This window comes from Penaeus chinensis, chromosome 3 (genome assembly GCF_019202785.1).
Source record: "Penaeus chinensis breed Huanghai No. 1 chromosome 3, ASM1920278v2, whole genome shotgun sequence".
Taxonomy (NCBI): Eukaryota; Metazoa; Arthropoda; class Malacostraca; order Decapoda; family Penaeidae; genus Penaeus; species Penaeus chinensis.
The window spans coordinates 24,250,058-24,260,057 of NC_061821.1; the positions used below are offsets into that span (position 1 = coordinate 24,250,058).

The 10,000-nt window shown below is 32.9% G+C and overlaps 2 protein-coding genes across 10 annotated transcripts in view; one reads left to right on the forward strand and one right to left on the reverse strand.

The window, feature by feature from the left end:
- LOC125039800 (uncharacterized oxidoreductase ZK1290.5-like) overlaps positions 1-6,546 on the forward strand; it is a 7,073-nt gene extending 527 nt beyond the window's left edge. For 2 of the 9 annotated variants that reach the window (XM_047634104.1, XM_047634107.1), the window contains 8 exons: positions 1,201-1,282; positions 1,404-1,528; positions 1,755-1,878; positions 2,177-2,262; positions 2,867-3,046; positions 3,422-3,592; positions 3,994-4,164; positions 5,414-6,546. In XM_047634104.1, the coding sequence (XP_047490060.1) occupies positions 1,207-1,282; positions 1,404-1,528; positions 1,755-1,878; positions 2,177-2,262; positions 2,867-3,046; positions 3,422-3,592; positions 3,994-4,164; positions 5,414-5,572 (1,092 nt within the window). In that variant the 5' untranslated portion in view covers positions 1,201-1,206 and the 3' untranslated portion in view covers positions 5,573-6,546. Of the gene's footprint in view, positions 171-208; positions 258-1,200; positions 1,283-1,403; positions 1,529-1,754; positions 1,879-2,176; positions 2,263-2,866; positions 3,047-3,421; positions 3,593-3,993; positions 4,165-4,778; positions 4,931-5,413 lie in introns of those variants that run through there. The other 7 variants (XR_007116152.1, XM_047634124.1, XM_047634114.1 and 4 more) reach the window with 7 other exon arrangements.
- Positions 6,547-6,690: 144 nt separating this feature from the next.
- The window catches only part of LOC125039798 (2-oxoglutarate and iron-dependent oxygenase JMJD4-like), a 10,644-nt gene continuing 7,334 nt past the window's right edge, over positions 6,691-10,000 (reverse strand). Inside the window, exon 8 of the mRNA XM_047634079.1 lies at positions 6,691-10,000. This exon is cut by the window's right edge and continues 952 nt beyond it. The gene's annotated coding sequence lies outside the window, so the exon portion shown is untranslated.

Genomic DNA, 10,000 nt, shown 5'->3' on the forward strand with positions numbered 1-10,000 from the left:
ATCTACGGGTGTGCATGATAGACAGTGTAGGCGGCCTGGGGCAGGTGTGGAGCCACAGGTTGGTGTAGGTGCCAAGATTCTCAAGGTTACATATATACAGACGGTCGGCGGCGGATCTCGAGCGGGGAGACGTAGCCAGGGGAAGGAAAGAGAAGTAGTGTGTTGTGAGGGTCAGCAGAGAGGAACAGAGAGAGCGAGAGGAGAGAGATTGAGAGAGAGAAAGGCATGTGTGGATCCCATGGTGTTCATGGGTCATGGTGAGCGACGAATTTTCGCTCGAGAGGATTAAATACAAATGCTTTATGACTGGTTAAATGCCTTGGTGTTTGCCCTCTTTCTCCTTAGTGATTATGCATGGAGGGCAGAAAGAAAATATTTAGCTTTAGATTAACCATATATCATGAACTGTGTTGTAAACCTATGTGATGATGTGATAATTTTATTTCCATAAAATCAAGTATTGAACAAAGGTGGAATATGAAAGGAAAACAGACAGTATAAGAAGAGTGAGCAAGTTGCCGTGATGTTATACAAGTGTGGTATTACTTATCTGATGTTGCATCTAAATCTAGAGAGATAGGCTAAGTTGTTTACTATACTTAAGGCTATAACTTATATGGTTTCAAATGTTATAGATGGTTTTTGTATTTTGTCTTGTATTAAATCTTTACACAGTTACATACCTGACAATGTATTCAAGGAATTTTGCTTGTAGGTTTAAGTTAATAAACAAAGATTCTGTGTGAAACTTTGCGTTTGAGTAATCGGTAAGATATTCCTGCGTATTATGGAAAGTCAAAATGCAAAGTTCTGATTAAAGGTTATAGATAAATCCTTATAGATAATCACCCATGTTTTTTAGTAGTGTGTAATAGTTTGTTTGTTTTAAATGAGTATTGTGATATTAAGTATGTCTAATTTCTATTCTATACAGTCTCTTGTAGTGAGATTATTTAGTAATGATAAAGTTTAATATTCTATTATTGAGCATTTTATTTTCTTTGACATTGTGCTGGTTTATTTATTTCTTCCAATATTTGTTAACATATTTGTTTTTAGGTCAGTGTCATATGTCTTATGCCCCAATAATTTTGAATCAGTCAGTATCTGTACTAACTTATATTCCATATATTATTTGTTTATCCTTCCCATGAAAGCTAATATATCTGTTGAAGTGAAAATTCATTTTCATGCTTACAGAGTGTAATGGCTGATGTTTATACAAATCCAGACAAACATGTGGTCCTTCACAACAATGTTAAAATGCCTATTCTTGGTTTAGGTAAGAAAAGCTACAGGGTATTTCAATATTTAGTGTATACATAAGTGGCTAGGTTCTGATATTGGTCCTTGGCTAGATATGGCATTTCACACACTTCATTCTGGTTTGTTTCCATCTGCAGGCACTTCACACAATGGTGGATATAGTCATTCAGCTGTTGTGTATGCATTAAAAGATTGCGGGTATAGACATATTGATACAGCCAAGAGATACGGTTGTGAAGCTTACATTGCTAAAGCTGTAAAGGTAATGGTTGTTTTGGTTATGATATATATAATTTTGTAAAAAAAAAATTATAATATTTCTTGTAATTATATGACTATATAATGTAAAGACTTTATTTCTAAGTTATGATTAAATACCAACTTAGGTTATACAAGCAAGAGTAATTAGTTTGAGACAAACTCTCATTTTAAAAGTATATTGCTATAAATAATCCTTTCATAATCTCTCTGCACTGAAAAATTGCCAGGAATCAGAAGTCCCTCGTGATGAAATCTTCTTGGCGACAAAGTGTTGGCCCACTGACTATGGGACTATTGCTACTCGAAATGCCTTCAATGGTTCCTGCGAAAAACTGGGGTCAGATTACATAGGTTAGCTGCTCTCGGTATTCTAATAAAAACTTTAGGCATTTGATGATATTGGTGTTCTTCACTCAAAATGACAGTTTCCTATATCTCCTGTATAGTTTCAGAAGTCTTCAATAACTAACACTCGTGTTGAGTCTTAATGTACTAACATAATAGAAAGAGGCTTATTACTACAGTTCACATGGAAAAATATCCCATGTTTTAGTGAGGGAAAGTTTAATTTCTAGAAAAGTTATATTCACTGAAAAGTAATGATCATTAAGGAAGAATAAACAAAGATGTATTTTTCAATACCCATTAGATCTTTATCTCCTGCATTGGCCTGATGTGCCTTCAAGTGTGAGTGACAGAAACCGCCTCTTGCAAGAGACATGGCGGACACTAGAGGTAAGCCCGTGCTTTTACTTTTGCATGATATCATTCTATTTTTTTTCTGTGTCTTTAAATTGTTACAGACCATAAGTACTTAGAAGTATATTTGTTACCATATATTTTATTATATAATCATGCAATATTGGAAATCATTTTTTGATGGGGTTTTAGTATTTATATTTTAGTTTATTGATTGACTTTACTAATTCTTGGAAAAATATGTGTGATACATAAGACTTTGTAATTTATATATATATTGTCTAGAGATCCATATCTGTTTTATATTTTTTCATGTGGATGAAATAGTAAATCAATATAATTTAGTCTTCATTAGTTTTATACTTTTAACACAAAGCAATGTATTTGTAATATTTTCCTGATCTCAGGTTCACTTTGAAGATTTCTTGGCCAGATTATATTGTTGATCAGATATTAAGCATTATACCATTGCAAGAGTGAGTGTGACAGTGTGAGAGTGATAGTACATATGAATGGGAAAAAAATGTGTACGAATGAGTGTGTTTGCATTTGTGTATATGGATGTCCGTATATCTCTCTCAGTGATCTAATGAAAGACTCTTGTGTTGCCATGTTCTCACATATATTGGAAACACATCAGGTGTTGCTGGATGAGGAACGTGTGAGAGCCATTGGGGTCAGCAACTTCCTTGAACGACACCTTGATGTGATTCTTGAGGAATGTTCTGTGGTTCCTCACATCAACCAGTGTGAGTTCCATCCATTCAATAACCCCAAGCAATTACGCGAATATTGCTCTGAAAGGAAGATACAATTTGAGGTGAGAATTTGTATCATTTAGTGAAATTTCAGATTATATGTAAGAGAAACAAATGTGAATTACTCTTTTTAGTAACTTCATATAATTTGAAGCATCTTGAAAATGTGGTTTATCTTTTAAAGAGCTATATAGTAGTGTTTCTCTTCAGATTTATACCACATATATGTGTAGAGGTAAAAAGTAGGGATCATGATATTTTTCTAGGATATAGGTCAGGCACCTGTTGCAAAAACAGACTTCACTCGAAATGTGTATTTTCTTTACACGATTGTCATTGTGCATCATTCTGTGGTTCTAATTTATAAATCTTATGTATTTGAAGGTAATATGTAAACATGTGCATTATTGATAAAAAAAGTTAATTCGGTGCCCCAGGGTTATTCCCCTCTAGCAAAAGGTTATGCTCTTGCGGACTCCACGGTGAAAGCTATTGCTAAACATCATAGACGGAGCCCATCACAGGTTCTACTAAGGTGGTCTCTGCAGTGCAGGGTTCCTGCTATACCTAAATCAACCAAAGTGCAGCGGGTGATGGAAAATGCCCAGGTATTTTTATTTGTGTAGGCTTCTCACAGGAAGAATGTAGCATATGATATGGGTATGATTTTCTTAAAGTGTTAAGTTATGGATCCACTACTACAGACGTTTAATTTTTTTTATTATATATATTTGTTTAACTAGCTGTAGTTCTGTTTGATATTGGAAAAGTTTGATTCATCTGTTGGGATATCTAGATGTTCACTGTAATAGAAAAAGAATTGGGTTTTGATACTTGCCACATCTTTTTGTTTGTTTGTTTTATTGGTATGTTTTAAACTGAAAATCCACAGCTAGATCATATTGCTACTTTACTTCCCTTACTTACTAGCTAAGTTTTACAGTTTAAGGAGCTTTTCTTTCTTTTATACTTGGTTTGAAAAATGTCAAAAACCTTCTTTTGATTTTAGGGTTACTGTCCGCTAGGTAATGGACAAATTCTCGCAGACCCAAAAATTAAAGAAATTGCAGAGAGGCATAACAGATCCCCAGCTCAGGTTCTCATTCGTTGGAATCTCCACAATAGAGTTGTATGCATCCCAAAATCAACCAGGGAACACAGGGTCAAAGAAAACTCAGAGGTAGAATTTTGAGTGTGTGGAGTCTTTGGTGTGTCTAGGCTGAATTACCCCCATTTACAAGGCATTTGCAAGGGTGAGGATTCAAATACATTTTCTGCTGAAAAAAAATGTATGGTGTAAGAGAATACAATTTGGTGGATTAAAAAAAAAAAAAAAAAAAAATCAGTTCATTAATATTCAGCCTGTTTGGAGAAAAAAATAGAGAGAGAAGTTATATAAATAAAACTCATGTTCAAATTTACATTTTGGAAGTGTATGATATATATTCTGAAATATGTAAAAGTAAATGTTGACGTAATATCTTGAAATTGCTATTGAACCCCCAATGTCTCCTGAGTACATAATAGTTCATGAGTATATATAGTTAAAAGGTTTCCTAATTCATGTATGGTGGTAAAATATACTCATTTGTAAGAAATAGAATCCTGTATTGTAATATTAGAGAATTTATTTGAATCCAAACATTCTCTTCCAAACCAAGTAAAAAATCATCTTAGTATACCTAAAGCATGACCTTATAAATAACCTGTAATAACACTAACAATAGTAATGTTTTTTATCTTGATATATAACAGATTACTTATGGTAGTATTTACATACTTTTACCCTTGCAGGTGTTTGATTTTGTTCTCCACCAAAAAGACATGGATAGTCTTTCTATGTTAAATGATGACTTCCATGTCTCATGGGACCCTAATTCATTGCCGTGATACTTTCTGTTTACACCCTGGCCCCTCCCCAACACACACATTTCCTTGCTTTAGAGGTACGTGTTGTGGCAGGCAACATTGTAAATGGAAGTGTTCATGCTCACCATTTAATACTTTAAGACATTGTTTTTCAAGACCTTGTCCACTTTAATTTGACTGAAGCCCGTACTTGTACCATAGACATTTGTGTGCTTAACTTGAATACTGGCTTGTGATAGCAGGATGTATGTTTTTCTTTTCTTCTTCTTAGTAGTTTAAGAATTTCACATTTGTGGAACTTATTTTTGCAGCATGGTTGAAATTCATCCTAGGTTTTTTACTGCTCCTTGTAACATAATCAGTACAGGATGGTTTGTCATTAGAAGGTTATAGAAACTACTAACAGATAAGACTGAATATTTATGAAGTCTAAGAAACCTATCCAACCCACGATAAAATTTGCCATTTCATGAGAGTGAGAGAAATGGGGCTATAGTCAGTGCAGTAATCTTAAAAGCACAGAAATTCCTTATGTAATGCCTGGCAAACCTTTCTTCCAGATATTTGACTTTGCTCTCACCGACGAGGACAGTGCAATACTGGACAACATGGCTCAGAAGCTGACAATCATGGAACGCAGTACAATACAACACAAAATTGATAATCCTCTACCTGATGGATACAAGTTGAAGATGGTTAAAATACCTGCTGAGCCATAAGCATCAGTATTATGGATTTGAAACTTGAAAGGTTGATTTCTTTTATGTAGTATCCTCATTTGTCATTAAAAGAATAACTCTTATATTCAAACTTACATAAAATATAAAGTATGATTTGCAATTGCATTAAATAATTCAGTGAAGGATACTTTGTGAAACATCACCCAACTGAACCAAATTTCAGATATTAATGTTCCAGTATATGTTTATTTTATCATGCAAAACCATTAATTAATTTGATTATACCACAATCTCTGTCTGTCAAACCTATATAAAGATATTCAGGCTTTATTAGTCTTGGTACTTTGGGCCAATTCTACCATGCAGCTCTATTTGTGCTTACTGAATAATACATGAAAATATGCACCATTAGTAATATTGATGGTAATGACTGTCTGCATGAGTGGTTGTAATGGAAAGTATGATGGTCTGGTGTGTGGGTATGGATGTGAATGTGGGTACATGCTTGCATGCATTTGTTTGTTTGTTAAAATGCACACAGGCATGTCTGCCTGTTCTGGGATTTTGTTTACAAAGGATCTTTAACAATTTTAATGTATCTTGCTTTATTTGTACATGAGGATATGTAACATTCTTTAATAATGTTTCCAGTATATTTATTTTTTCTCAAAAAGTTGTGATAGCTAAATTACATTATGCTTAAACAGGTATTTATCCATTATTTGGTTAAAATTTAGGCTGAAGACAAAAGTGTGGGGTGAAATAACTTAGCAAGGTCAACAAAGTAATTAAAAGTGTTTGCCATTTTTCTGAAAAGGCACCTTTAGACAAGAGAAAGAACTCTTTACATTTTATTTTAGCATGTTTTATGTGATGTATGTATAAAGCTTTATTTATTATGCCAACTAATGGTTAATAGACATTAAATATTGTAATAATTTTAATGGTGAGAAATGTAGCAAACATTATTTTATTGAATGTGATTTTTTTATAATAAAATATTTATCATTATTCACATGCCTTTTCTAAATTCCTAGACAGTGAAGATTATGTTAATAGTGAGAGGAGGAGAAATGAAAAAGAAAAAGAAGACTTTTTTCCTTTCATGACAATAAATATTTGGTATATCAGTAAATCTGAGTATAAAGAAAGACATCTTGATTTTATTCTTTTTACTGCCAAATTACTTATTTCATCAGTTACCTTATGAACCCTGTGAATCTTGGCACACTGGGAAGAGCGATTACCTCTTTTATACTCCATAACCTAAATATGGCAGTCATACATCAAATAAGGTATTACATTTTTTAGACTAATTACAAAATATTACCATACTTCTATTACAGCCAAGCAGTTGAGACTCACATATTATGCACAGTTTTTCTTTAAAGCAGTCATAGTAGAATATAAATTGCAGTGAAGGGGATTCAGAATACACAATACTAATCAAATCTGACATAACAGAACATGTATTAGGAGACATTAGGTCTACTACTTAATGGATTTTTGTTACTTATGTTGCAATGACTGTAACTGTAAAAAGATGTAATTCTTGTGTTTTTGAGTATTGCAATAATGACAATATGTAAGCATGGCAGTATTTTGCAACACTAAATGCTTATATCTCAAAGTATTCATATTACTCATGAATATGATGTAAATTACTTAGACAGACATCCTGGCACACATACTCTTCACAAACACACACACACACACACATATGCACACAATGTGTTCAGAAATAAAATGACTAAGATAGTATTCATATGTTTGATAAAGTTTGATTAATGAAGTACATAAAACAGTGTACCTGAATTAATTGTCTATAACTCTGCTGCCATGATATGCTTTCTCAGGTTCATGATACAAGCTGTATAGATCATTGTTTTTCAAGAAATAAGAACATCAGTAACATTCCAAAATGGTGAAGACTTTATTTTTTTAACAAGAAAAGAACTGAGTTTCATGGAATCAAGGCAATTGCAGGAAGTCAAAGCACTTGCACTCAAATAGTCTAACGACCCGGTACTTTTACCTGTGTCTTAATCCACAGTGCTCCTTCAGTAGAAGTCTCACCAGCTTGTTACCTCTACTGGAAGCAGATCTAGATAAGGCAAGGCATGTACAGCTTTAGCACCATTCATAAAGATAAACTGTAAACCATACATTGATGCTTCAAACAAATAAATCTTAACACAGTACTATCACATTCCATAAGCTGACTATACAACAGAAGTATAATATCACGACAAGAGCACACAAAGGTTTATCTGTTGAAGTTGTACCCAGGAATATAAATCTAATACCCCTGTTCTTCTAAGCATAAAATCATCATCTGCACTGATGAAACAACTCTGATATCATTAATTCAGTACAAAACATTAAACTCAATAGCACTATTTTAATCCCAAGAGGAAGCTCAAGATACACTTATTATTCATGCTATTTCAAGGAGGCATCTACACATAATAGTGTGTATTATTTAACCAAGTATATCACAAAATAACTTAGTGAACATACAAAATGACAAAATTATTTAATTTATGAATTCAGGAGGCTGAAGTGTAAATTGCCTCTGCCATTTTCAGATTTGCTTTTGCACATTACTTTCACATTTCTGAGCAACAAAAATGACATACCCTGATATAAGAAACACCATAGCAGACAATATTTGCCTCTGACAGAGAAATTTTAATGTACATAGACAATTGTACAATTATTTGAAAATGACATTACTTCTATACTGATAAATACTAATTCATAAATAATACACCCCTAATAAATAAAGCATGTGCATTTATTATGACATTTCCGAGTGAAGAATCATAATATGAATAATTATATGTGAATAATGGGTCAGATTTACTTTTGCCAACTGTTTACAATTGAAACATGGTAAAAAATTGCCACAATAGAAGCAAGTCAAATCAGCAATCAAAATCAGGTATGTTTTCTACAAATTATTACTTACAGCCTTCTGAATCCATAATGACAATCCAAATAGAGACATTAGAAGGCATAAATACAGAGATACAGTCAAGGGAGTATGCAATCTAATATCTGTTACTTGAAATTATTTGGATACTATAGATCAGTGGTTCTCAACATGCTTTCTTCCTATGTATATGATGAACTTTCTTATGTATAGCATGAACGTTTTTATATAAATATTTAAATAAAATATTTAGTTTACTTTGCCAAAGTTCACATTTGGCTAGGCCTCTATCTCTTGACCAACAACTATCACAATCTTTGCATGTTTCTACAATTTTTACCTGACTACAAACCCAAGTACAGTATTCTGAGAACTATTATGTCTGTGAGTCTCCCCATGTTACTGGGAACTTACATACCTTCTGATGAGAATCACTGTCTTTGATGATCCAAAATTTGTTCAACATTACATAAGAGCATCACTTTGAGTCTTAATCTTAACCCTTTGTGCTGAGATGGCATGAAACACATGCCATGCTTAATGTGATTTTATCTTATAAATTGTGTTTACATATAAATGGCTCGACATGTACTTAAGCACTTATTGCATTTAACCTGTTTACCCTTTTCCCTTGATTTTCAGAAAGAATATTGTTATTTTCTACTGTTATTAATATTTTAACATCATAATCAAAATGTTATTACTAATAATAACAGTAAAAGTATTAACAGCATCTGGAAGAAACATTTACAAATATTCAAAGAATAGGGTAATCTGGCAAGTTCACCATTAGGCCTACTAACTGACCCACTTGGCGGCTGAGCACTTGTGGAGCCATCTGCGTGCAACAAAATTCACAAAATATGTGCCATGTACACACATACACAAACCCACATACAAAGGAATAAAAAAGACATCTGTGGTGATAAAATTGTGTTGTTAAATGAAACAGTCCTTAGTAGATCTCTCCAAGCAAATAAATTAGCTGATATCACAAGAGTAAGAAAGGAATTAATTATGTTTTGCTATACTTGAGTACAAACTAGACAGAACCCTTAGGAGAAATGAAGGAACCAACTGTCAGCTAACATCAACAAGAAAAGAAGTTCTCTAAGGCAAAAAGCTGTTACAAGCTTTATATTAAAGCTACATCTTCTCTAATAAACTGTGAAAGCAAAAATGAGGTGTTTGGAAGCAAAGGGGTGAACCCATCAAATAGAGAAAATGTTTCAGAGATCAAAATCCAAAATATAACATTTTCTCTTACATAACTGCAATCTGCTACACAAATGAATATGAGTATAAATATGTACAATGTTACTGTAGGAGCTAAACTTTGATTATAATTTCTTAAAAACTAACTTTTGGTGAATTAGCCCCATTACTTCCAAATTGCCTAACTAAACATTGAACTTCCTAGGAATCTTATTATGTACATATATTATTACCAGTTGTATTTCACAGACCATAATATCCAATAAATTATAACTGAATTATAATAACAATCTAATGAATTAATAAACTACAGATAC